The sequence below is a fragment of the Monomorium pharaonis genome, chromosome 3, assembly GCF_013373865.1.
Source record: "Monomorium pharaonis isolate MP-MQ-018 chromosome 3, ASM1337386v2, whole genome shotgun sequence".
Taxonomy (NCBI): Eukaryota; Metazoa; Arthropoda; class Insecta; order Hymenoptera; family Formicidae; genus Monomorium; species Monomorium pharaonis.
The window spans coordinates 32,041,798-32,069,411 of NC_050469.1; the positions used below are offsets into that span (position 1 = coordinate 32,041,798).

Sequence of the window (27,614 nt, forward strand, 5' to 3'; positions counted from 1 at the left end):
ACATTCACTAGTTATTTACTATTTGATACGCGTACCAAGTGTTCGGTTAGAGCACTAGAAAAGTAGGTATTCTCACGTTCGCCATTTTTCTTCAAACTAGCAAGTAACTAACATGAAAAGTTAGGTATGTTTTGTACATATATACGTTAATAATGTTTGGAAACGCCAAACTTTATGCGACAATAAAACGAAGACACGATATTTGTGATCTTGAGACTGTAAAAGTTATTGCGATGTATTATATATATAAAACATTATGCTAGTTACTTGACTAGTTTGAAGAAAAATGGCGGACGTGAGAATACTCACTTTTATAGTGCCTTAGTTCGGTGTAAACTAGGTCAATAACTAGTGAATGTGTTTAATCATTGGCCGGTATTCATAGTCGGATCTTATATTTAAAGGGCCATCTACAATGGAGAGTCGTAGGCCGTAGCAGTAGTCGTAGAAAATGTCTCCATTTCGTATTGCTTTACTGTTTACAGCCTACAGCAGACATTGAGCCAATTTATTGCGTGCTTACGATGAGCGTTAGGACATTCGGGTTTAGTTTTTGGTTGCCTTTCTTTGATGACCGGCTTGTATGTTATTGCTACGTCGTTTTTCTTCTAGACAGCATTGCCGTATTTTAGTGCTGTTACGGCTAAAACACTCCATTGTAGATGGCCCTTTAAGCCTCGTCTATAGAAGTCGCAAGCAGCCAGTTGCGACTTGCGACAGCCAATGATTGTCGAGCTTTAACTAGAAACTAAGCGCTTATTGGCTATCGCAAGTCGCAACTGGCTGTTTGCGACTTCTGTAGACGAGACTTTAGGCTCAATCTCCCCCACGATTGAGCTCCAAAAGTGAATAGAAAATCTGGTACTTTATCCTGCAAAGGACCAAAGGACAGAAATCCAACGGGAAGAAGAAGAAGAAGAAGTGTAGCGATATATACAGCGATCATCGATCACAAAGGACAAATGATCCCGATATCGCAGTTTTAAGAATACAATTTTATATTGCGATTTTTGTTTAGATAATTCTTTATTCATTCGTATTTCATATAATTACAGTTACTATATCTGTAACTTTTCGAATGCCATTATATCGTATACCCGTCACAAATATCCCTCTTACGATACAAAGCTACGATTTGGATTACATGTAACTGTAATGTCTCTTAACTCGTATAAAATATCCTCGCTTTTTCGCTCGATCGAAGCTGGTTCGCAGATTGTTTTCGTCGATTCTCGGATCGTATTTAAATTGTAAGAGCATGGCGAGGTTTGTTGGCAAAATGAAAAAAATTGTGTATGTACGTTTGGCTTGATATTCGCGAGCGGCATACTTTTTATAGTGAATTTGATTGGATCATATATACGCGGACATTTGAAGTTAACTGCGTTCCGGGATTTATATGGTGCATGTAACATATTCTATACAGTATACAAAAATCGGAACTTTGTTAACTTCAAATGGCGAAACATTAATGTTTGCAGGTGTACTATTGCTGATACATATTAAAACCACTGTACACTACCTCTAGCCCAAGTGTAAAAATAAAATGCAGATATCACACACACACGCGCACGCACGCACGCACGCACGCACGCACGCACGCACGCACGCACACACACACACACACACACACACAAGCGCGCGCGCACCCAACAAGATGATAAAATGAATATTTTTACCATATGGCACAATAAAGGATTGTGCAATTGATTTGTAATTTAACCCATTCTCATACATTTATATTAAACACATATTTTTACATCGATTTATATTAAACATACATTTTTCTTGCATCGATTTATGTATTATGGCTAAGTTTCCAAAATTCACTACCAGTACTAAAAATCTATAGTATACATAACATGAAGTATAGATTTTTAGTACTAGCAGTAAATTTCGAAACGCAGCCTATGTCGGCAGCCTTAATATGCATCAATACGCACTAGTGCATCCTATTAAATTCACTATTAAATTTATTGTACGTACATACATATACATATACACGTATGTACGTGCGCACGTGTAAAAATACGCCGCGTATGCGTTGAGTTAGCATTGAAATAGTTACTAAAATATATATATACATACACACACACATACACACACATATACATACATACACACATATACATATATACATATACCTATACCAAATATAAAAACCAGAAAATACACTACTTATTTCACTACTAAGAAGTTAGCTCATCATTTGTCTTTGATAGACTTTATCCTAGTTTAAAATATCATATAATACGATCATATAATGCTTAACTAGTTACCAGTGTAATGTTATATTCTTCTTGCTAGCAGAATCTCTAAAAAACATTGGAGAAGAAAATTGTTTTTCTTTTCAAAACTGCTCATAATAATGCTATGATATCTAAGTCAAGCAGTTACATTAATAAAAAAAATATTGCAGTTTTAAAGAATTTTTTATTCAACTTTATTCTAAACAAGGATAAAATCTGTATTTAAAAAACCGGTAGATTCATTAATTTTCTACTAACAAGAAAAGTAGTGTATTTCCTAGGTATTCACATTATTTTGTCCATCCCTTGTATATGCATACAATGAGTGTAAAAAGTATAGGTACAAGGAAGATATTTTATAAAACCTTTTAGAAAATAAACATTCATTAGCAATTTAGTTACATGAACATAAGATATTGTGTATGCGTATATGATGCACATATGCGCGCGTACGCGTGCGTACATATATTTATTATACTTATTTAATAAATTGCAATTAATGTTTACTTTCTAAAAAATGGTTTTAAAAATTTCTTTGTATTAATACTTTTTGCCCTATGTGTGTGTGGTGTGTAGCGAGAAAAAAGAAAAGGATGTCGTGGAATCTCACTAGGAAAGAGATATCTTAACTCTTTGCGCATCTAAAAGAAAATAAAGAACAAAACAAAAAACTTGCGAAAACATTCTGGATTATTGTATAGAGAAATAGAAATGGCTGTACAGCCAAATACATACTCTATAGTACATATTACAATTAGGCTAAAAAGGAAAAATAAAAGTGCTTATTATAACCACCATACAGTATTATTCAATTTACCTCTCAAGATCCAAGGTGCCCCCCTCCCCCCATTACACGCGCACCTACACTCACGCTCGATATTATCAATACTAATTCGACCAATTTATCTAAAGTCGAAGTTTATGCTAGAAAATGGCGTTAATTAACCACGTCTTTTCTTCTTTGGAAAGAAAAATTAACTACAAAAACGAATTTTTAGGGCAGGCGGACAAGAGCTTCGTATAACTCTGAGGAAGAGTTGGTGGTCCATGATGTGTGTTAAATTTTTTCCCTTCTTTTGTTGTTGATGTAAACTAAAACTTCCATGTACGTTCTTATACTTGCAGTAGTAAGTTTAATTTTGCAGTATCTGGACTGCAACCACATTAGATGTCTGGAAAAAAAAAAAAAATTATTATCTCCCATAAATTAAGCTTATATTCAAACTTAAACTTAAAGACTTTCTCTAAGGCCCGAACCAACGTAGATTAACTTTAATTTGTTTAACTTATTCTTTATCTTTCTCTAATTTTTGAAACTAGAATAAAATAATAAGTAAGTTAACCCTTTAAGAGGATGCTAAACTGCCCATCAAACTTGATTGAGGTCGATAATGCAGAGTCATTATTTATCCTTGTTCATGGAAAAATTTGCTTTAAAATACAAGTTATATAGCTTATACTTACAAATAAATGGTGTCTCGCAGTTTGGAATAGAAGGAATAAGACTATATTTGTCAAATTACGTTTACAAGCCGTAAAAAAACATATTTATGTGATCAAAAATTTTATTCATTTAAGCGCTTTTATTTTTAAAATATCTTTTTTTTATGGCTTGTAATCGTAATTTGACGATTATAATCTTATTCCTCAATCTATTCCAAACCCGGAAACACCATTCATTTATACGTATAAGCCACATAACTTGTATTTTGAAGCAAATATTTTTATGAACAAATAAACTTTAAAAAATTTTTTGCATTTTCGGTCTTTATCTAATCGTCCCTGGGTTCATTTGTGTACGTACTTTAAAAGTGTAAAAGGATTATCAATTTTGTAAATTCAATTCAAAATTAAGTGATAAATACAGAATGTCGGTAAAACACACGGCTTTAGCATCCTCTTAAGGCCAAACTTTTTTTGGTATCTTATCATTAAAATTAAAACTTTACACAAGATAAACAGGGTAACCAATTACAAAAAATAAATATCATAATTTTATATTCATGAAAAACTACTTCTTTAAGCAAAAACTATTCCTGACCCAATCAAATTTTTGTTCAAGTTATTTTTTAATAATTTTTATATGCTTTCTGATAACTGAATAAGAAAATTTCTTGTGACAATGATAATTTCTATATGCAACTTCAACGCTTCAAAATTATAGCCTTACATATAAAAAGCCACTCTTCTTGGAAAAAAATCATTTCCTCAGTGTTTTACGTCTACCATTTAGTTTTCATTTCATCAGGAAAAAATGCTTTTAGATACCAAAAAATTATTTCAATAAAATATAATATAGGTATTTCAAATTTTATGAAAATCCATTGATTTTTTGAAACTCATGTCTATCATATTAAATCCGCTATTTTAAATTTTTTTTTCTTACGATCAACTTTTGTAATTAAAAAAACTTCTAAATGTAAACCAGATATCAGTTTTACTCATTTACAATGCACTATTAAAATATGATCTTATTCTTGATGCTCTGTCTCAAAAACTAAACTGAATCTATGCACAATCGATATCGCATCTTTTAATAGAAAGATTTATCGTTACAAAAAAATCAAAGATATTTTATTTTTGGCTAAGTTATGAATTTTTTCATGCGTTTCTGGTAACTATAGTTACCCAGTGGGCCTTAAAGGGTTAAATCAATATTAAAATTAATTTAAGATTTCAGAGTGTACAAACACTTCAAGATTAATAGTCTAGTAACCTTACAAACATCTATGATTTTATTTGTGACAGAAGTTCATCTGAGTGCAACAGATGGTAGCAACTGTTTTCTCCACTCTTACCATCTAGTGTATACCGACATTATTTCTTTTAAGTTTTGTCTTTTTTATTTCCTTTTATTACTAACAATCTTGATATTTTGGTGCTGTAACTTGTGACGTACTTGTGAAATCCATGAAATATGGTCAATGCTAATTGTAGTAACAATATTATACACATTTAAAAGGAAGATTTTTCTCACTTTATGACAAACAAGAATTGGCCTTGTATCACATTTATTGTTCAATTATGTACTGATTATCAAGAAAAAATAATAGCATTTGCCATATTTTGGGAGTGTATTAAAGTGATTTTATGTGTTATTTTATCCAATTTATTTTTATTCATAAATGGTACCAAAATTGTCAACATGTTATTTCTCGCCTCTGCGTTATAAATTCAATACGACTACAGCGAGGAACCTTACACAAATTATAAATTAAAATGTGATTTTAGTTGTGTATAAACTATGACAGTACTGAAAGACTCAGTTGACAGAATTAACTAAGAAATGAAGAGGAACAAAGATAATGCTTAGAATTCTCTTTTTCGGATAATACTAGTGCCTGTGCGTGTTCCAGTTTATTTATAATTATTATATTTCAGTGGGTTCATAAGTTTCTGAAATTGTTCTCAAATTTTTGGGGGGAAATCTGTACATCCTGTAAGTCTTGCCACAATGGATTGATTTTGATTTACCGCAATTTATGGTTTATTCGGCATATTTCGAATAGTTTTGTATAGTTTTCAGAAAATTAGAACAAAAAAATAAAAAATAAAAAACAAATAATAAGAAATCAAATGTTTATTATCTATTTTTTCCACTTTAATAAAGCTTTACCTAGAGGATTTCTAATGTCCATTTTCATCAATGTAGTTTAATTTTAATCTTAATTTAATTTGCTTGTTTTAATTATAAGAATTAAAAAATAAGTTAAATCAAGATTGATATTTATATAAACAATTTATGTGATTTATTAATGAGCTCCTTACATTTTGCTTTACTTACTTTGGTTTAACACGAGATTACAATTCTCAGCAACATCCTGATTTAGAAGATTCGATTGGACGTCCGTGTTCTATCTTCACCTTGTTAGCTGGATCGCTCGCGCCACTCGATGGCGGACCCACTCTAAGTTTTATTTCAGCGGCCATTGTCATAAAAGCTTGCTCTACATTCATCGCGTTTTTCGCCGACGTTTCCAGAAATGGTATACCGAGCTGATCGGCATATTCCTATTTACAATAAAGCACAGCCATGCAATTAGAATTGTAATAAATCTAAATAGATTACATAACATTTTAAAAAATGTGCGACCACTTACCTTGGCCGTTGTATAATCTACCACTTTTTTAGTATGCAGATCACATTTATTGCCGACTAGCAGCTTATTGACATTATCACAGGCGTAACGGTCAATCTCTTCCAACCACTGTTTTACATTGTTAAAAGTCTCTTGATCCGTACAGTCGTAAACAACAATAATACCATGTGCACCTCGATAATAAGAACTTGTGATTGTTCTAAATCGTTCTTGACCTGCCGTATCCCAGATTTGCAATTTTATCGTCTTTCCATCCAAATCGATAGTTCGAATCTTAAAGTCTACACCAATGGTACTGATGTAACTTTCTGTGTATGTGTCATCGGCAAAGCGCAACAGGAGACAAGATTTTCCAACACCGGAATCTCCAATTAGAAGCAATTTAAACAGATAATCGCTAAAACAAAAAATGTTTTAATATATACTTCAAATATGTAAATGTTATATTCTTAGAAAAAAAATTTGACATCTCCACTACATAAAATCACATTACAGGTATACGACATTTAAACTAAAGAAATTTCGTAAATCTCTTTAAATCCTTTTAAACACTCTACACATACATTGTTTCTTGGCACCAACTTTACACACACCAGATTATGACACCATTAAATTAATTTGCATTACTTTTAATTTTTGCATTAAGTTTAATTTTTAAAAATTACTTTAATGTTTTTATATAGAATTTCGTAAGATTTTCTTTAAAAATTGTAAATAAGTATTACAATTAAAAGTTGTTATAATTACAATATTCTTTTTATCAGATGTGATCGCGCGCAGGTTAAAATTCTAAAAATTTCTGTCATTAACTATCTACTCATCGTTTCTGTTCGCGATGACGTATTTACGAGGAAAGAGCCAAGGTCGAGTATCGAGTAAAGTGAAAATGTAATAGTACAAAATCCTGAAATACGGATGACTACGATATGAGAGTGCCACATTTCAAGTAGTAGGGGAAAGCGACATACGAGAGGGAAGGGTAAAACTGTCAGACGGTGAAAATCAAAGGATATTTTTTCTATTTTCTTCTACTCCCTCAACCGATGAACGGCAATCGCGCGGAAGCGACAACGGGGACGTTTTCTCTTGTCGCGGAAACCGTCCACATCGTCACTTTGATAATCCATGCGTGGTGGCACACTCGTTACACTTATGTGCCTGCGTAGAAGTTTACTCACTACTCGGGATTCATCGTGGACATGCTACGCTGAGAAATACGTCGGCTGATTGATCCGTCTGTGGTCCACGTTTCTCGAAGATTACACCCGGAAAAAACGGCCCCCTCAGCCACGACACACGCTACGAGGAGTATGGATAGGTCGAATTCACGCTAAACTTCGAAATATGATGACGGTCGTAACAATGGCGGTCACAGCAACTCCTCCCAAACCGAATTAATACCTCCACCATTGACGTAATGCCAGAATGGCAGCAGCAACGGACAGTTTCTATAGATGTAGAACGTATAGACTACGCATTTATTCTGATCATAATGCTAAGACTCCATGTATGCGGTGAGCTCCGGCAAACGCATGCGGTGACCAATCAGAATTCAAGCGCTTGTTATGACTTGCCGGAACCCGACCTACGCCTGGTTGCTGATTGGTCACCGCATGCGTTTGCCGGAGTTCACCGCATAAGGGCCATCTACAATGGAGTGTTTTAGCCGTAATGCCCAGTCTACAATGAGTCGTTGGTCGTTGGTCGTAAGAAATTTAACCAATCACAGTTGATCTTAGAGAAGAATAACCGAACATAATTGGTTAAATTTCTTACGACCAACGACCAACGACTCATTGTAGACTGGGCATAACAGCCATCGACATATAGAATGGACTGAGCATTGCGATAGGTTAGCGCGCGTCTGCTTTAATGCCCAGTCTACAATGAGTCGTTGGTCGTTGGTCGTAAGAAATTTAACCAATTATGTTCGGTTATTCTTCTCTAAGATCAACTGTGATTGGTTAAATTTCTTACGACCAACGACCAACGACTCATTGTAGACTGGGCATTAGTGCTGTTACGGCTAAAACACTCCATTGTAGATGGCCCTTAATAGTATATCCACACAACTTGCATAAGCGCATAAGCATATACATAAGAAAATTGATTGGTCTACAAGCACTTACATAAGAAAATAGACCAATCAAATTTCTTATGCATATGCTTATGCGCTTATGCATAAGAAGTTGTGTGGATATACCGATATACCATAAGAAATTGACCAATCACAAATGTCATGAATTTCGGGAACGCAGAGTTTTTATCTACAAATGGAACCTGTAGATGGCGCTTGATCAGCATTTGACTGCCAAAGGCATTAATCGTTCATCACTATGGCATCAGATCTCTGCCTGTTTTTATGAAGGCGCATATCCGACGCGCCGTTTCGGTTTCGTGGGTTTCGGTATCGAGTCTCTCGTGGTCTCTCGAGAGTAACGTGCGTGCGATTTTTGCAGCGGTGGTGCGGAGGAGAAAAAATCCATTCGTTATTTTCGGGTGTGGTTCGTCCAGCCGTGGTCCGGTTTCTCCAACGATAATTCGGCGTATGACGGTTGCATAGACCCTCCCCTCTTTTTGTGACAGTACTCTGAACGATTCTCTCGCCGTAACGACGTATCTACCACAGAACGTTCGTCGTGATCCAATGAGAGCGAGTCGACCGATACCGTAGTCTAGTTAGGATGGAAATGGGCAGAGAACAGGAGAGAATATTCGTACACGTTTGTCTCGTGAAAGTGCTACGGAGAGCATCGTTTCCTTAAAGCGGGTCAGCCGTGTGCTCCTGCTCTGTGCTCCTGGCTCCTTCATCCGCACGCGATTTGTTTCTGTTACTTCTGGAACGGTGATAATATGCGGATGATGTGAGATCTATGGCGCATTCACTCTAATGTCTCGCGAGTGCATGTGATCCGATTGAGTTAACGTTCACGTCGTGGAGTTTCATAGAAAATGCTGGTGAGTAAACAGGCGCGGAAGAGGGAGAGGGAGAGGGAGAGGGAGAGAGGGAGGGGGGAGAGAGAGAGAGAGAGAGAGAGAGAGAGAGAGAGAGAGAGAGAGAGAGAGAGAGAGAGAGAGAGAGAGAAAGAGGAGAAGAGGGGGGAGAAAGGAGAAGAGGGAGAGAGTGAGTGAGTGAGTGAGTGCTGTACAACATTGAGTGACAGCAACAGTAGCCGCGGGAGTTGTGTCTTGTTTCGGATAGCGATCATGTAACTGGTTTTTTTTTTTATAGAGACGAAAAATTGTGAGAAGCTACGATTTTTTCATTGTTCAAAATCAGCGGAGAAACTTCTCACTTCTCGCGCCTTCTCGCTTTAGAGAAAATGTTACGTGATCGCCATTCCCGTTTTGACATATGTGCGAGTTATGCGCCTTTGTGTCTTTTCACAGGGTGTTTTTTTTTTAACAAAGTCTGTTGTGACATACCTGTTAATGCGCTTCGCGCTTCTTCCATCCCTTCTTCTGTTTCTTCGCGCGCGCACCTATTCACACATTAGTTGTACGTCCGTCCACCTTTATACTCCCTCTTTTTGTCTTTTGGAGTTGAACCCGAGATGTGAAATTCTCTTGCATTTCTGACTGATGCCAGGTTATGAAAATTTATGGTAAATATGATAAATGAATTAATGTGTTATAAATAAACTATTATTAGAATCGCGATTATGAACTATAGAACTATTCTCTTTGAGAATTTGTTAAAATTTTATAGTAAAAATAAATTTATTTGAAACTTGAAATGTCAAATTAGTGAAAAGTTAGTACTTCATATTTCCTAGTAGTTATACTAGTTATTCTAGTAGATATACTAGATTGAGGCTAAAGGACTGTGAATATATTAGAGTTTTATTAATAAAATACTGTGTTTGTAAAACATGATAATTATATAATAATTTTAACTGTCGCTATTTGTTGCAATTTAATAAGTATTATAAACATGTGATATAAACACATTTATATCAAAACTTTCTTTTGCATCAATCAACTATTTTTTTAAACTGAATTAATCAGAATTATTCTTAATACTTATCGGAGATTGTTGAACTATTGTGTGAATGGAATTATTGATAAAACTTTTGATTTTGAAAAATAAAGTGTTAACTTCAAACAATTACATTATAAATCGATAAATTTAATTCCTAAAATAAATTATAAATTTCTATATTTTTTTTCTCAAATTTTTTTCTAAAACTTTTCCAAAAATTCTCTGTAATAACAAAATCTGAATTTGGAGGAAAACTTGTCAATCTAACAATTATATAATTCTGTAGTTCCTGATTAGATATTAGATTAGAAATAATTTCATTGATTAAGTTTTAAAAAATGTCAAGTTGATGCACAATGACCATTTTTTTTAATCTTGAAAATAATAGGGATTTTTGATTTTTAAAATGGTTGTGAAAATATGTTTAATCCTTAAATTGCACACATTGGCTACTTTTTGATTATACACAGGTGCAAATTTTGCACCATGTAATTTTGGCAGTTTATAACTTTGCTTATATTAAAGGTAATTTAATCAATTTTTGTTTCAATCAATAGTAAGAAAGCTAATAAATAATTTTGTTTTAGTAGTAATGTCGTAAAACATTATTGAATGGCTCAAAAATTTAATAAACTAAACATTGCGTGAAAAAATACATTTTTAAATGGCTGTTATTGTTTGTGATTATCAAAATTGAAAAAAATTAAAATAAATTTTTAAGAGAAAAGAATTGTTCAAAATGTATATATTGTTTTCTATAAATTTTACAACAGTTTATATTTTGTCTTACGTAAAAGTTGAGTACTTTTGAGAGGAGAAAAAAAATGAAAATATTTTGAAATATTTGTCAAAACTTTTGATAATTTTTAAACATATTTAAAAAACATTGTTTATATGTAAAAAATAATATTATTTAAAAAGTTGAAAATGAAGAAAAGACGACGAAAAGATAAAAGAAAGATAATTTTTTAAATTTCCAACATTCGGCTCCGGTCCCAGCAACTTTGTTTCTGATTTCTTCTTGGAAAATTGGATATTTCGTTGCCTCTTTAATCCCCGAATGTCCGCGGGGACTCACATTAGACCAATGTCATTGTTCTTTGCCATCTCCAAATTTTACAACAGTCTATTTCTCGTCCCGTGCCAAAGTTGAGTATTTTTGAGAGGAGAAAAAATAAAAATTGGAATTTTCATAAAAAATTTTGATAATCTTTAATAGAAAACATAGTTTTTGTGTGAAAAATAATGATATTAATTGTAAAAAGAAAAATAAAAAAGAAGAAAAGATGACAAATAATACTAATAATACGGAATATTAATAATACGGTTTACAGTGGTGATATACTGCAAATTATATTTACTTGCCATTCTACAAATTATTCTAACTTAAAAAGAAACCTAGCGCTTATATTCTTCTTTTTTAATAATTTTTTATAATTTTTTTAGCTGAACATAATTCTAATTTTCATACATTTCAAGCTTACATATCTTTAAAGAATTTTGTGAAAAAAAATACAATTTTTCACACTATGTTTGGGTCAGAAAAAATCACGTGAATTACTCACAGGTGCAAATTCGCACCGATTTTAAATTCAACAGTGACTTGTCCGAAGACTCTGACAGACCCTGAGAACTTTTAGGCATGAAATGCATAATGTTGAACCCGTATTTTTTTTACAAGCAGGTGATAACGTTATAGAATTAGTTCTTGAAGTAGTTCCACAGCTGCAAAAAAAAAGCAAACTCGCACTTGTATGCATTTGAAGGGTTAATACCTATTAAGTAACAACAAATGCATTACATTGCATCTGATGCAATGTCATTGAAAGAGATATATTTTGTTAGGTTCGAAAACTTCTCTAACATGGATAAGAAAATCCGACATAGACGATTTGTATTTTCTATGCATAGTGAATATTAATTTTATTACTAAGAAAATTGAAGCATTTTTATGCGTAGAATTTTTTCTGAGAAAGAAAATTGTAGTTCAAATCCCCTTTTTAATTTAATTTTTTGATATTTATGAGTAACAACATGATAAATTTATGACTACGGAAAAATTATTACAAAGAATTGAGTTTGTAATTGAAAATTTATACTTTATTAATTTATATTAGTAAATATTCTCTCAGATAATTTTAATTATAGCAGAAATATAAGCAAATATTCTCTGCTTTAATAAAACATAAAAATAATTTTATTAATAATTTTAATTATAGCAGAAAATATTAATTTGTGATTGAAGATTTTACAAAAATTTTAAGATATTCTTTCAGTATTTAGGAATATGTATGATTTAAAATATTTTTTATTTTATTTATATATGTCCAAATTTAAAGATCGGTAAAATCGGCAAAATGTGTAGTTGCAAAAAAATAAGTGAATATTGTTATGAATAATTTTTAAGATATACTAAATTTAATCGTAGGATTCAATTCAGAATCGTTTGTAATTGTTCATAGTAATTTTTATTTTGTTTGTAGTTGAAACTCGTTCGCGAAATATAATGATTTAAACGATTCATTAATAACGAATGTTTAATTTTAAAGATACCTCGAGTCTGCTTGCGGGACTCGATTCAGAAACGTTTGTTGTTGTTTGTACACAGTTCTTTTACTTTTGATGTAGTTGCACCGTTGGTGAGAAATATTTATTGAAACATATGAACTGTAAGTGAATATTGTTGATTTTTAAGATATACTAAATTCGATCGTAGGACTCGATTCAGAATTGTTTGTAATTGTTTGCAGTGATTTTGATTTAGTTTGTAGTTGAAACATTTACATGGTATAATTATTTAAACGATTTATATCCTGCAATTGAATTTGAGCTGTTTTTAAAATTAAAAAATTCGCTGTCTATAAATTTTTTAAATAATTATACAGCGCGAACGATGCAACTACAAATGAAAGCAAAATCACTATAAATGATTCTGAATCAATACCCGCAAGCGGATTTGAGCGGATTTGTAAAATTAAAAAATTTGGTATCTATTTTTAACATAAATTATTTAAATAATTATACCGCGCGAATGGTTCAACTACAAATGAAATAAAAATCACTACAAACAACCACAAGCCATTCAGAATCAAGTCCCGCAAGCGGATTTGAGTTATCTTTAAAATTAAAAAATTCGCTATTTGTAAATTGTTTAAATAATTAAACCGCGCGAACGGTTCAACTACACACGGAAATAATTGTACTACAATCGATTACAAACGATTTTTTATAAGAAACAAATTAAAATTGATTTATTTCAAAGTCGGGGAATGACGTTTTTTAAACCCTGATATTTTTTTTCTGCGCTATTGCAAACAAAATAAATGTTACTACATTCAACTACATACGAAAATCTTTCGAAAAAAATTAAGAAGAAAAAAATCGTTTCATGTCGGGTGCCAAGTTTACAAAGCCGTAGAATAATCAATATTTAAAAATTGAATGTTAATTTTTTAAAATAATTTATATCATCCTGCTTTTGCCCTTTGATCTTGATTGTAATTTGTCCAATTTTATATGAAAAAACATATGTGAGCGTGCATATTGTTTTGCCATTATTATTGTAGATAAAATCATTGATCTCATTGACAAGTCCAAATTATAAATTGTGATAATATTAAGAAAACATTAAAAAAACATAAAACTTTATAAAAAAATGTTTCTTATAAATAGCAGTTATATTTGAAATTCCAGAGAATGGAATTTATTATTTTAGTTTACAAAGTCAAGAAGGAACTTAGTTTATAAAAATTGAATGAATATTGAAATTATAAATGAATGTGTATGTAGTTAAGAAATGTTTATAAATTAAGTTAAATTTTACCTTAGTTTAATATCCGAAAAAATAATGTTCAAATTAAAATTAAGTCTACTTATAATCCAAATTCTAACGTTTTAAGAATTGTTAATATAATATTGATATGTTATAATAATATATTACATTAAATTAATTGTAATTGCAGGGAGACGATCCACCGTCGTTGTCGGTGGGTACAGAAGTAAGCGCTAAGTACAAGGGTGCCTTCTGCGAAGCAAAAATTCGTAAAGTAGTGCGATCAGTAAAATGTCGTGTAACTTATAAACAACAAGGTTTGGGAACTGCCACAGTTGCCGACGATCAAATAAGAGGTACTTTAAGAGTTGGTGCCTCCGTTGAAGTTAAACATGTGGATCGAAAAGAGCTTGTGGAGGCTACGATTACAAAAATTCAAGATTGCAGTCAGTATACCGTTGTCTTTGACGATGGAGATATTACGACGTTGCGAAGAACCGCGCTCTGTCTAAAAAGTGGACGACATTTTGCGGAAAGTGAAACGTTAGATCAACTTCCGTTGACCCATCCGGAGCACTTTGGGAATCCCGTGATTGGAGGTAGACGAGGCAGACGATCAAGGCAAGCGCAGTAAGTGCTGTGAACAGATCCGTATTTAAAAATTGTTATAATGGTCTAACATTAGCTGTAAAATGTTTTTATGCAACAGAGATGAGAGCAGTGAAGACGAGGACAGTCCACCGCGAGGCGCTCGTGACTCGGCTTCTAGCGGAGGCGCGAAGGAAGGAATGGAAACCGAGCCGGAGATCGGGAGAGTAGTTTGTGTGGAACTCGGTGATAAAAAGAAAAAGGACAATTGGTTTCCAGGATTGGTGGTCGCGCCTACTGCTCAGGATACTGTAAGAATACGAGTGAGAGACGATTATCTCGTACGCTCGTTTAAAGATGCAAGATAGTAAGTGAAAAATCTTTATTATGAAATATTGAATGCCGCTGCGGATACACAAAATAATGTGAACATCTGGGAAAAACACTATTTTATTAATAAGAAGTTGTCATTTAATGTAGATTTTATTCTTATTTAAAATAATGTAATATAACTCTTAATTACTTATCAGTGTCATAATATCATCTATAAAATTATATCATCTCTTTAGTAAAATATCTTTTAAAAGATATTGGAGGATGCCTAAGAAAATTATAGAAAAGAAATCGGTTTTATCTTTGAAAACTGTTCACAATGACTCAATGATATTTAAGATACGCAACTATGTTGATTCGAAAAAAACTTGAAGTTTTTGAGAACAAAAGACAATTTTAGAAAATATAGTATGAGGAGCAAATTTCTTTCTTCATTATATAATTAATTATTTACCAATAATTATTAATAATTATTATTAATTATATTACAATAGTTATTTATCACTTATGTAATCAATTGAAAGATGGTTTTCTGAAAAATATATTAAATAATCTATTAGTAAGTATTGCTTATTCAAGCATTGTATGACTTTATTACAGCAAGGATAGAAATTCAGTATTCTAGATAAATGGTAATTTTTAATAATAAAAACAGTAGTGCACTTCCTGAATGTTATTTTGCTCATTGTACATTATTAAATTATCCTTGTACATTATTAAATTATCCTTGTACATTATTAAATACTCATCTTTGTATGTATTGTATGTAAATATTTATAATTTTTTGTAGTTATACAGTACCCAAGAAGGAAGCTACGGAATTTACGAAAGAATTAGTTAATAAAGTTGAAAATAGTACTCTGAAAGTCGCAGTGGAAAAGGCGCTTCTATTTTTAGAGAAAAATGAATTGCCACCTCATTGGGACAGGGATTCCCTGTTTGGTCATTCTGTTTCTAGTGGGAATAGCGATTACGACGGGGAACTCGATTCAGATGTAAGTTTTTAAAAAATCTGTTTATGCTGTTTCTCAGAATGTCTATGGAACAACATGAAATGGAAATATGATTTTTTCAGAGTTCGGACGACGAACCACGTGAAGAAAAAGATCACTTTGTGGCGCAATTGTATAAATTTATGGATGATCGCGGGACACCTATAAACGTTTGTCCGATGATTGGAAGTGAGGACATAGATTTATACCGGCTTTTCCGAGCGGTTTACAAATTAGGCGGCTACAATCGTGTTACGAATCAGAATCAATGGAAAGCCGTAACACGGCGACTTGGTTTCTCAATGCAGAATTCAGCACCTTTGTATAATCTCGTGAAGCAAGCTTACAAGAAGGTCTTACACTCCTTTGAAGATTTTTATAGAAAATTAGGATGCACAATGGTGAATCATCCGCGAGGTAGTACACGTAAGCAGCGTCCTGGAAGAAGCTTGATCCGCGACAAAGATAGAAATACTCCTGTACCACCGCCAGCACCAGCGCAAGTGAAGAGTGACAAGGACGAAGATGAGAAGAAAGCTGTAGAAGATGAGAAGAAAGAAAAGAAGGAACTGAAGAAAGAACAAGTGAAAGAAGAAGAAGTTGTTAAGGTAAAAAAGAAAGAAGAATCTGAGGGAAATGGTAGCGGTCAAGAGAGCGATGTAAATGTGGAAGGGGATGCCGAATCATCGTCCAATAATGAAAAGTCACAAAAACTAATTGCACAAATTTCCACGTTATCTCCTACTTCGTGTGGTACTGCAACTACATCGTCCAGCCGGACCAAGTCCAAAGGTAAAGAAGACACCAAGAAAAAGGTGACCGAGAAAAAGAAAACGGAAAATAAAAAGCAAGAAAAGAAGGACGAAAAGGTCAAAGAGGAAGAAGCTACTAAGACGAGATCCAAAGCGAAAGATGATACCGTAAGAAATAAAGGTACTTCCGAAAGTAGAGAAACTCGAACACCGTCTAGAGAGGCGGACAAGAAAACGGTGTCTAAGCAACGACGTTTAACGGATGAAGAATTAAAGAAGCGTGGAAGGAAACGCAAAGAACATGAAACGGAAAAGTCACGTGCAGATGAGCAACTTACAGAGATTGCTCCAAGCTATAAAGGTCCCGTGGAATGCGGTGACAAATTAAAAGTATATTATGGCCCAACGCACGAATCCAAAGTCACCTATGAAGCGAAGGTTATCGAAATAGAGAAGGAAGGTCCGGAACCGATGTATCTTGTACATTACACCGGTTGGAACACCAGATACGATGAGTGGATTAAAGCGTCCAGAATTGCGCAAAATATCACGCAGGCTCAAGGTAAGGTAAAGCGCATCAAAGCGACTCCCAGGCCTCAAACCCCTAGCACAAATTCGTCTAACAATAAATTGAAGAGTGCTTGCAACTCGAATACTAACGTATCGCAGAGCCGTCGCAGGGCACAAAGCGTCGCACCTACTTCCTCTGGCGCCATTCAATCGGCTTCAACATCCACAAATGAAGCGAAGAAGGTGGAAAAAGAGAAGGATAAAGAAATGATACAGCCGACCAGATCTACTACTCCGTTGTCTATCGCCAGTTCCAGTTCCAGAACTAAAAGTCCTGCCACACCCGCCAACAGGCCAACCAGAACAACTAGAAGTGCAGACTTATCTGGAGTAGAACATCGTAGGCGCACTAGGAGAACCTCGGGACACACAGACATATCTGTTGCATCGGAAAGCGAGGATAGCGAAGGTTATGAGTCTGATACAATGGAATCCGAGCAAACTAGAACTAGATTAAGAGGTATGGAAGAGAGAAAACGGAAGGAAGCACGAAGAGCAGAAGAGAGAATTAGAACGGATGATGTGACAGTCAGTGATGCTGAGGATGATAAAGATAATTCAGATGAGCCACGTAAAGGTAGGCGTTTAAGAAGAATGCCCGGGAAGTCTCAGGGTATCAAATCCGAACCTGATAGCGATCAAGATGATCAACCGAAGGGTCGAGATTTTGATCTCAATCAAATACGATCTGAATTGAAAGGTTTCGACAAAGCTGTTAAAATGGAAATAGTCAGAATGGAGCCTGAAGATGAAGTCAAGCCGGACGATAAAGAGAACGCGATCACAGCATCGCCTAAATTGGAGAAAACTATTGAGTTACCGAAGATGGAGGTTGTCGAAACGAAAGTGGAAAGCACGGAAGATATATATGAGTTTAAAGAACCAGAGCCGTTCGAGTTTGAAGTGAGAAATAAGAGGGACACCAGTAGCGATAAAGATAAATTGAAGAAAAGAGTATTTGAAGACGAGGTGAAGAGTCCGAAGAAGAAGCAAAAAACATTGATCGTGGGATCGGCAACGAAGGAAACGAAATTGGAACCGTCGGAGACCGATTCTCGGAAAAAGCCGAGAAAATTGTTCGGTAAAAGATCTGATGACGCGCACGAAGCGACGACTGCTGCTGCCAGTAAGCCATTACAGGCCACATCGTGCGAGGACATCTTTAATAAAATGTGCGAGCCGTCGTCCGCGTCATCATTTAATCAATTGAAATCAACTGTTGCGGAAGAATCGGGTAACAAAGTGGCTGGTATAAATCTTTTGTTCAATGATTTGCCAGCGGACGATGAAGGTATGCGCGACGACTCCGAGGATCGTCTGATAATATCGGAGACCGAAATATCAGAAACAGAACAAGAGAATGCATTTGCGTATCAACAGGAGATTCCGTTCCAAACTAGCAAGTCGGACACAGCAGAATCGAGCAAGAACGAAGCGGTCGTGACAGTTGAAAGCGTGAAGGAGGAAACGTCGATAATCAATACGGGCGGTAATAATAAACCGGCCAATATCCCGGATCAGAAACAGAATCAAGTCAAATCTCTATCAAGTCAAGTTGCGTCTAGTGGACAGTCGCAACCAGAATTGAAGATGCTGGATACCAAGTTGCTTGATATCGTTCCTATTCCATCGCCGATTGTGACACCGCCAGCTCCCATAAGTGCACGATTGCCGGCAACGTCTACGATAGAAGAGAAGTTATCGGCCGCAATGGCGTTCCGGAGCAAAGTTAAAGATACTAAGAAGACTGTGGATGAGGAGGTACCCGATTCACGCGTAATCAAAGCGATGAAGGAAGGGTTTAAGAAATTAGACTCTGCTTTTCTGCAAAGGAGCGGCAAAGATGCGGATTGCATTACTTCTGCGACCGAAGTGGACAAGAAACAGGAGAAGATCGTGAACGAGGAAAATATACGTAGAGAGATTATGCGCGGGATGGTTTCCAAGCGAAAGGAAGAGGAACTCTCCAAGTCAAAGAAAGAAGCGGAACTGAAGAAGTTCACGGAGGCAATCGCTGAGCACAAAGCCAAGTACCAGGATGCCACAAGAGACGAAGGTTGGAAGAGCACTGGATACGAGATGTCTGGTGACAAGAAACTTGAAGAGGAATATAAAACAATGGATCAGAAGGAGAGGGACAGAATTGAAAGTCGTAAGAAGCAGATCAACCAGGATATCGATTCCACAGACAGCAGTGACTCGGAACAAAGGCTCGTGATAGATAACGAGGAGCTGCAGGACGTCAAAGCGTCGATTACCACTTTCGACGTGAAGTTACAAGCGGAATTGGGTCACGCAATCGAAAATACGCAGGAGAAATATGGGAAGTCGCAGGTGTTGAAAATTTCGCAAAACAGCCATCAACAGCAGCAGCAAGAACAGGAATTCAAGGCCGATAATGCGATACTTGCACCAAAGACAGATGAGGAGGGTGAAACGATGAATTCGCTGCTGTGCGAGGAAGAGATACCTGGCTCACCGGCCCCGCTGTCTGAGAGTATCGAACAAGCTAGTGTCGGTCCTTTGTGCAGCCCGCCAAAGAACGAAGCTGCGGAGGACGGCATGGTGCTAATGGAAATGCCTTTTGCGAGCGCACCGACCTCGGGTCAGAGCACGAGCAGCAGCAGCACTACCTCGGTCGCCACTCTCAGCACGGCATTACCGAAAACTGTAGAGACATCGAAGCTGATTTCGTTGCCGACGCAACAGAACACGTCTTCAAACATGCCACATCAACGGCAGCCACATCAGCAGTTACACCATCACCATCATCAACAACAGCAGCAGCAGCATGTGTCGGGTTTGATTTCAACGCAACGACGAGAGAGCAACGAGGCCGCACCAGTGATGGATAATACGCCGCCGACGACACCCGATTCGAGCATCTCTAATATCTCTGGTTCGCCTAGGGAAGAGAGAACCGGCGGTTCATCGCCGATCTCCGAAGAAAATATCAAGCTTAATCGTGATAACTCCGAGGCGGACAATGATAGCGCTGGCAAGGGCCTAGGTTTCAGCGAGGATGACATTTTACCTCACTCGGAGGGCAGTTCTGCGGACAGAATTCTTAAACCGCCCGCCAAACGCGCGGTCGAGGATATGCAATCGCCTAAGAAACGCAAGAGAAACAGAAAGCACTCTGAGTGTGGTAGCAGCGGCGGCGTCAACGTCGATGTTGGTGTTGGTGCCAGCCTTGGTCTCGGTGTTGGCATTGATGTCGGCGTTGGTGTTGGCGTTGATGTTGATGTTAACATGGGCGTTAGCATTGGCGTCGGTGGCACTAGCGGTGGTGGCGTCAACAATAGCAGCAATAGCGTTGGTAATAGCGGTAATGTTAGTAGTAACGCCACTGGTAGTGTTGGGGGCATCGTTCCAAAAAAACCTGGTAGACAAAACGGTAGACACGGCAAATACGGAGCCGGCAGTGACAGCGACGATACCAGCGAGGGATCTAATCTCTGCGGAGTCAACAACACGCCGCCGAGTCACGCCATCAGCACCATCACTAACGTTTCCGATCTCAGTACTTACTCGTCGTCGAGATCACCGAGACCAACGAAATATAATTTTTACGTTGAATTAGGTACGTTGAATAGTACATAAACTGCATTCCGAAATTCACTGCCAGTACTGAAAGTCTAGTTCATGTTACGTGTACTATACATTTTCAGTACTGGCAGTAAATTTCGGAACGCAACCATAATTTTTGTGCAATTGTGTGTTAATAAAGATCAAGAAGGAGAAATTGCATTTTTCAGTCAAAACGGATCTTAATGCTATTAATTCTGTATGGTATTTGACAATTTTTTATTAGAAAATTTCTTTGAATTAGCTTTATAAAATTTCAAATTTTCTTACATAATTAAAGTACGTACAAAAATAAAGAGCCCAAAGAGCAATTTTATATTAATAATGTTATATTAATAACAAAATTATTAACGTTAAAAATTTTGAAAAATTACAAAAAACTTTTATTATTAACATAAAATTACTTTTTACTATCTTCATTTTTGTGTGTATTTTGATTGTATAAAAGAATTTGGAATTTTATGAAGCCAATTCAAAGATATTTTCTAATATGAAATGTCGGTAATTTGCTTCAGAATTCTCTTAAAACACTGTAAAGATTTATTACAAAAAAAATATTAACCTAATCTAACCTAACCAGAATTTGAAGTCCTTTATTTCGTGACGTTTTACGTTGGGCATTTTACCAATTTAATTATTAAAGCGTGTGATGATATTTGTTGTGATAACCAGTATTAAAATTGACGCTTAATTTAACTTGAGATATTTTTAGCTTTAGTTTAATTTTTTTAAATCGAATTTTTAAACGGATTTAATAATTTGTCTCAACATACAGTTCATGAAATATAATCAACACAAACAATTTTAGAAATTAAAATTTATTTAAACAAAGACACACACACACACACACACACACGTGTGTGTGTGTGTGTGTGTGTGTCTTTGTTTAAATAAATTTTAATTTCTAAAATTGTTTGTGTTGATTATATTTCATGAACTGTATGTTGAGACAAATTATTAAATCCGTTTAATAAAATTATTATATATATATATATATAATGTAATATAGAATTATTATTAGACTTATTTTAATCGAAAAATGGCATTTTTTAAATTTATTTATACACACACACAAACTCATTATTGTTTATTGTATTAAAGAATCTTTATTAGTTGGACTGTGCTTTTAATCCTGAGTAAGAACACTTTCTGAAACTAATCTATAAATTGGGTTATATTATATTTTTCCAGATCCTGAATTGGATGGTAGTCAAAGAATAGCTGTGTTACAACAGAAATTAACCGAATTACGGAAGACGTATAACGCTGTGAAGGTTGAGCTCGCTGGTATAGAAAGACGTCGAAAAAAGCTGAGAAGACGAGAACGAGAAGGTAAAAAAAATTGATGCGTTATTTTATATTTTCTTTCATTAATATACCTACATGGTTCTAATTTTATTTTTCTGATATAATATGTGAAATTTTATTATACAAAAAAAATCAGAGTTTTATTTAAAAAATGGCGATGACTTTCATATGACATTAAAATATAGAATTTTTTCAAAAATTAATTTTACCACTATTGGTCCTCCTTCAAACCATACAACTTTTATCTGAAATGTTTTTCGCTAAGATAATTTTGTTTCAAGATTTGTCAAGGTACTCATTAGAGACTCACATCTTTCGACCGGTGCACTTGGTGCACACATGCATGCATGCGTGTATGCGTGTGTGTGAATATATGTATTAAATGTATTAATATATGCGATGGAAAAATTAAAGAAACTTTACTGGCTTTGCACTCACAAGATCCTTTGTCCAGAAGAACGTGATGAATGTGACATCAATTGTACTGTGTCCAAGTGCACCAGTCCTGAAAGATGCATAGACCTTATATTAATGGAAGAGGAAAAGGACCCGTAAAAGTGTATCCAAAGAAGTGAGACAGAAAACTAGTTCTGTCTCATACCTAAAAATACGGCCGATTATGCGCATTATGAGGAAAAGTTATGAAATGAGACAGAAAACTAGTTCTGTCTTATTTTATGTCAAGTCATGTTCTACCTATCCTTGTCGCACAGATGTTGGACACAGTTTTGGCATATGGACGGTATACGATTCCTCTTCCATTAGTATAAGTTCTATGGAAAGATAGAATGGTACTCTAATGAGTACCTTAAACATTTTTAAAAGGATGTCCTAGCGAAAAATGTTTTAGACAAAAGTTGTATGGTTTGAATATATGTACCTTATATGTAAGTATGTATATATTTTAATACATAAAACTTATATGTAATTAATGTAAAAACATTTTGTTACAGCGATGAAAGCAGCTAAGGCAGAAATGCAGCAGGCTTGTTCGTGATAGCACTGAAAGATTGTTACTCTTTTTTCGAGTTAAATGGCTCTTGTATAAGCATTATTGACATGAGCATCATGCAATTACGCTTGAAGACAACTCATGACAATTTTTAGGTAATATTTAGGTAACATGTCCTAATTCTGATCTTTATTTAAATAAACTGTAGATATAGCCATAAGTTTAGTGTAAGAAATGATTTGTTTCAATTGAACATCTCGCATAGTTTATTTTTCTTTTTGTTCTCTCCAACGTAGAGAGAAAAAAGCAAAGGTGAATAGTGCAAGAAATTTAACGAAACGAATAGACCTAAGGATGTGTTGTCGCAGAACGACCAATTCATTCACATATAATACAATTGTATTATTATATATTATATATTCCGATTATTTTTTGTAGTCTAATGCCCGTATTCATAGTCAGGCTTTATACTTAAGGGGATGCTGAACCTGTCCTGTTTTATCACTAATTTTTTGAACACCGAAATCTTTTTATTGATTGCATGGAATTGAAAATCCTTCTCCAAAATTAAAGTACAGATAGTGCGCGGTGCGCTGCGATCAATTTCATACGAAAAACGAAAGAAAGTTAGAAAATTATAGTTTTGTTATTGAGTTCTGTAGTCGACTCGTGAAAACATTTGCTGCGTATAAAAGTTTTAGACTTTGTACGTATAAAATAAGCATGAGGCGCACTTGGCATTTTAGCAAAGAACAATACTGTGCTTTTAGAATAAGCCTAGGAACCTTAGAAAAAAAGTTTTCCGTGTTTAAAGGGATCCTATCTTTTATCGACAAAATTGTACAATTTGTTCTAAAATCCTTCTCCACAATTAAAGTATAGACGATAACAGTGTGCGGAATACATTAACTTTAATTCTGGAAAAGGATTTCTAAATCTATAAAAGAAATACATACAAAATTTTGTTAATGATGTGCCTAAATGACTCTACATTATCGACCTCGATCAAGTTTGATGAGCAGTTTAGCATCCTCTTAAGGCCTTCTTAAATTCATTTTTAGATACTTTGTAGCCAATGAAATAATCCGTAGACCGTCTAAACTTAAGAAGGCCTTAAATATAAGGTTTGACTATGAATACGGGCATAAATGTCGAAAATCTTTATCTTTATTTCGTCATTTCACATATTTGGATACAAAGTACAAATTATTAAAACTCTTTGTTGTTTTATTTTGTTATTACTTTTTTCTTATAAAAGCAAAGGCTGAGAGTGTTATTGATATGTTGCCGTAGACATCTTGGGGAACAAGTAATTAATCTAAGCTGGCTGTCACTTTCGTTTCTTGAGTGATTAGGGTCATTGCACTAATCGCTAAAAGATCCAATAAATGACTGTTTGAGAAAAGTAATAAAATAATAATAAATTTATAACACATAAAAAATTGCAAATTAATTAATATTTTTTACATCCAGTTTTCATAAGGATTTGATTTAAAAAAGTTTTTGTTTGTTTTTCATATTTTACTTGAAGATTTAATTATATCATGTTGTTTTTGTTTGTTCATTAATTGATTTTGTCCAGTGACTCTTTGTTGGCTACAGTTGAGCTGTTTTCACAAAATATTGAAGAAGAAAACACACACACACATACACACGGGGTATAAAAAGAATTATAGTCAAATACTGCATCTGTTTTATATCGTAATCAGGAGCGTCATCAGGCCTGTTGCCCGGGTCTGGATTTTTGAGAAACAAAAAAAGGTCCCCAAAAACCAAAAACTTGAACACTCAGATACCAGGACAAATTAAACTAAAATACCGTTTAAATAATTAAAACAAAACCTCACTTACCTAAAGACAACAAACTAATATATAGTTTAAATAATCAAATCAAAACCCTAGGAACTCCACTAACCAGACAGCAACAATTTACAATGCAAAATTAAACACATTTTTTAAACTTACATTGATAAAACTGTAACTGCGGGTAAGGTAGGATAAATCAATGTGTATTTTTAAACAAAATAAAGTTTTTATTATTTCTTCTTTTTTTCTACTATAGCAAATGTTTGTCTTCGAATATTGTGTCTATCGATGAACATATTTAATAAGTTGGGTTGAATTTTTTTTAATTTTATTCTTGGATCTCAGATCTGGATATCCACTTACCATGGTCTGGACTCAGGTCTGGATGAATCCAAACCATCCAGAGTGCAGATGACGCCCCTGATTGTAGTAAAAAAATATAAATACTAAAAAAATTGTGTAAAGCATCGGTATATTTAGGATGTTTACTATTGCAAAAAATAAGAAAATCTAGAAAGAAAATTTTCTTTTCAGAGAATTTTGTTTTATCTTTAGAAATCATATTTCTATGATTTTATTGATAAGACATTTGTGAAATTTTACTTTTAAATTTAAATTTATCTTTTTTTAACAATAAATTGTTTTTTTATTCATTTTTTCTTCTATAATGCAAGATTGATTAGCAATAAATATAGTATATACATTCACGTACATACATTTTCATAATTTATGTGTCTTTATAAAATGAATTGTGATAATAGAAGATAATATATTTGTTATAAATTGATGTGTGTTTAATCGTTGTGAGCTAGATTCATGTATTACAAATAAATATATTACATGCTATTTTTAATTCAGCTTATTCGTTTTCAATGCTTTTTCATAATTAATCTTCAAAACTAAGAAACTTTTCGTTACGATTAAGGAATATTAACAACATTAGGCATTATATATAAAAATATATTTTAAAAAATTTATTTCACAGAAAGCTACAAATATCTTAAAATATCTTCTAATCTTATCTAAGGATTTTGAAAAAATTTCTGAAAAAATTCGAGAATTTTTAGGAGATTTTTTTACACATTTTAGGTAAACATTCTGACATTATATTCTAGATGCGAGAATTTAATACACAAATACACACATGTTTGTATGAAATGTCAACGAGAAAACGTCTGTACATGTAATGCATGTATGAAATAAAGCGATTATTAATTGCTAGACTAAAAAAAGCATTTTATCTCTATTTTAATTTGTGTATATAATGTTGTATATACTTATACAAAATAATATAATAACATGTATAATCAATATTGGCTGCAATCTGGCGCTGCGAACGCTTTGAAACGTAGATTTCTCCGTTCTGATCGATTAAACACTTTGAAGCGCTAAGCAAACTACAAATATCGACACATATAGATAAATATATCGTTTTCTTGCCACTAAAAGATATAAGAATGTAACATAAAAGTAATGTTTAATTTTAAATTAATAAAATGCTTTAATTCTATCTTTGTTTTTTAAATATTTAACTCTCTGACTACATACGTATTTTCCTTCTCATTACATTTGTCATGTCATATGCTATTTTCTTTGAAGTATAAAATAGAAAGAATATATGTAACATTTGTCAACATTATAGTTATATTTTATATTTTTTTATAAACATTGAGTATTAGATGTTATTTGTTACAAAAGTTTTAGATCCATATGTGTGTAATTGAAATTGTAAAAATATTTTAGTTTCAAACAGTGTTTAGATTTTTAATGTCAAACACTAAAACGTTTATAGCAGAACCATCTTTACCAACTGTAAACGTTTTAGTGTTTTAAATCTAAACACCGTTTAAAATTAAAACATTTTTAATTGTTAAAAAAAACGGAGACAAGAAAAAATATTTTATATCTTAAAATTAAACACTTCTTTTATGAATGAAGATAAATTGTCTTTTTTCTTCCTTTTGTTCTTGATTGATCGATTGTGATTATCGTGAATACAGCTCAACAATACTAGTTTATGATATTACTTTACTGATTTCCGCGTTATATTTAGCCATTGTACATTATTATCATCGACTAATTATATACTCATTAATACCGCAATTATGTATTTCAAACTTGTCAAAGATGCATTTATATTTGTATTTCAAATATTATATGTCGCATATATGTCGAAGCTTGCTTCAAGTACGGAGAAATTAGGCAAAAGAGATGAAACTTAATTGTAAGAAACATCGTAAAAATGTTAATCAAATATTAGATAAAGATAAATTTGTAAAAAGGTATAAAATTATAAAGGTTAACTATCAAAGTATAAAACTAGCTTTAAAAGGGATTAAAATTTTATAAATATGTATTCTTGAGACACATATGCACATAATATGTGTGCATGCATATGCACATAATACGTGTGTCTATATAAAATTTCATTTTTAATTATACATATATAAATATATAAATATATTTTTTATAAAAAACTCAATATGAGCTCTGTGGTGCGAGAACGCAATTACATTTAAGTCCGAAAAAAAACATTAGGTTACTTTAATGCTGTACATAATTTTATATTGTGTGTGAATGAATACGAATCAAATTTTAATATTTTATCGCACATTCTAACGT

The 27,614-nt window shown here is 33.7% G+C and overlaps 2 protein-coding genes across 2 annotated transcripts; one reads left to right on the forward strand and one right to left on the reverse strand.

The window, feature by feature from the left end:
• Nucleotides 1–1,007: 1,007 nt before the first annotated feature.
• Nucleotides 1,008–7,734, reverse strand: LOC105833173 (ras-related protein Rab-1A). Its single transcript, XM_012674695.3, has 4 exons — nt 7,528–7,734; nt 6,350–6,746; nt 6,034–6,260; nt 1,008–3,421 (listed from the first exon to the last, which is right to left on the reverse strand). Exons 1-3 carry the CDS (start codon nt 7,548–7,550, stop codon nt 6,060–6,062), a joined length of 621 nt encoding a protein of 206 aa, XP_012530149.1. The 5' UTR covers nt 7,551–7,734; the 3' UTR covers nt 1,008–3,421; nt 6,034–6,059.
• A 935-nt stretch (nt 7,735–8,669) lies between these two features.
• On the forward strand, nt 8,670–23,488 carry LOC105832540 (AT-rich interactive domain-containing protein 4B). Its single transcript, XM_036283913.1, has 7 exons — nt 8,670–9,307; nt 14,294–14,733; nt 14,813–15,058; nt 15,815–16,019; nt 16,100–20,921; nt 22,118–22,258; nt 23,188–23,488. The coding sequence occupies exons 1-7, from the start codon at nt 9,302–9,304 to the stop codon at nt 23,229–23,231; spliced, it is 5,904 nt and encodes a 1,967-aa protein (XP_036139806.1). The 5' UTR covers nt 8,670–9,301; the 3' UTR covers nt 23,232–23,488.
• Nucleotides 23,489–27,614: the final 4,126 nt, after the last annotated feature.

Excerpts from the sequence above, each read along its gene's own strand:
- LOC105833173 (XM_012674695.3), bottom strand. The coding sequence starts at position 7,550 with ATGTCCACGATGAATCCCGAGTA. Across the intron at positions 6,747-7,527 it reads TCCACGATGAATCCCGAGTA|CGATTATCTGTTTAAATTGC; the intron begins GTGAGTAAACTT and ends TTTTTGTTTTAG. Across the intron at positions 6,261-6,349 it reads TAGATTATACAACGGCCAAG|GAATATGCCGATCAGCTCGG; the intron begins GTAAGTGGTCGC and ends TATTGTAAATAG.
- LOC105832540 (XM_036283913.1), top strand. Across the intron at positions 14,734-14,812 it reads AGACGATCAAGGCAAGCGCA|AGATGAGAGCAGTGAAGACG; the intron begins GTAAGTGCTGTG and ends TTTATGCAACAG. Across the intron at positions 16,020-16,099 it reads ACGGGGAACTCGATTCAGAT|AGTTCGGACGACGAACCACG; the intron begins GTAAGTTTTTAA and ends TGATTTTTTCAG.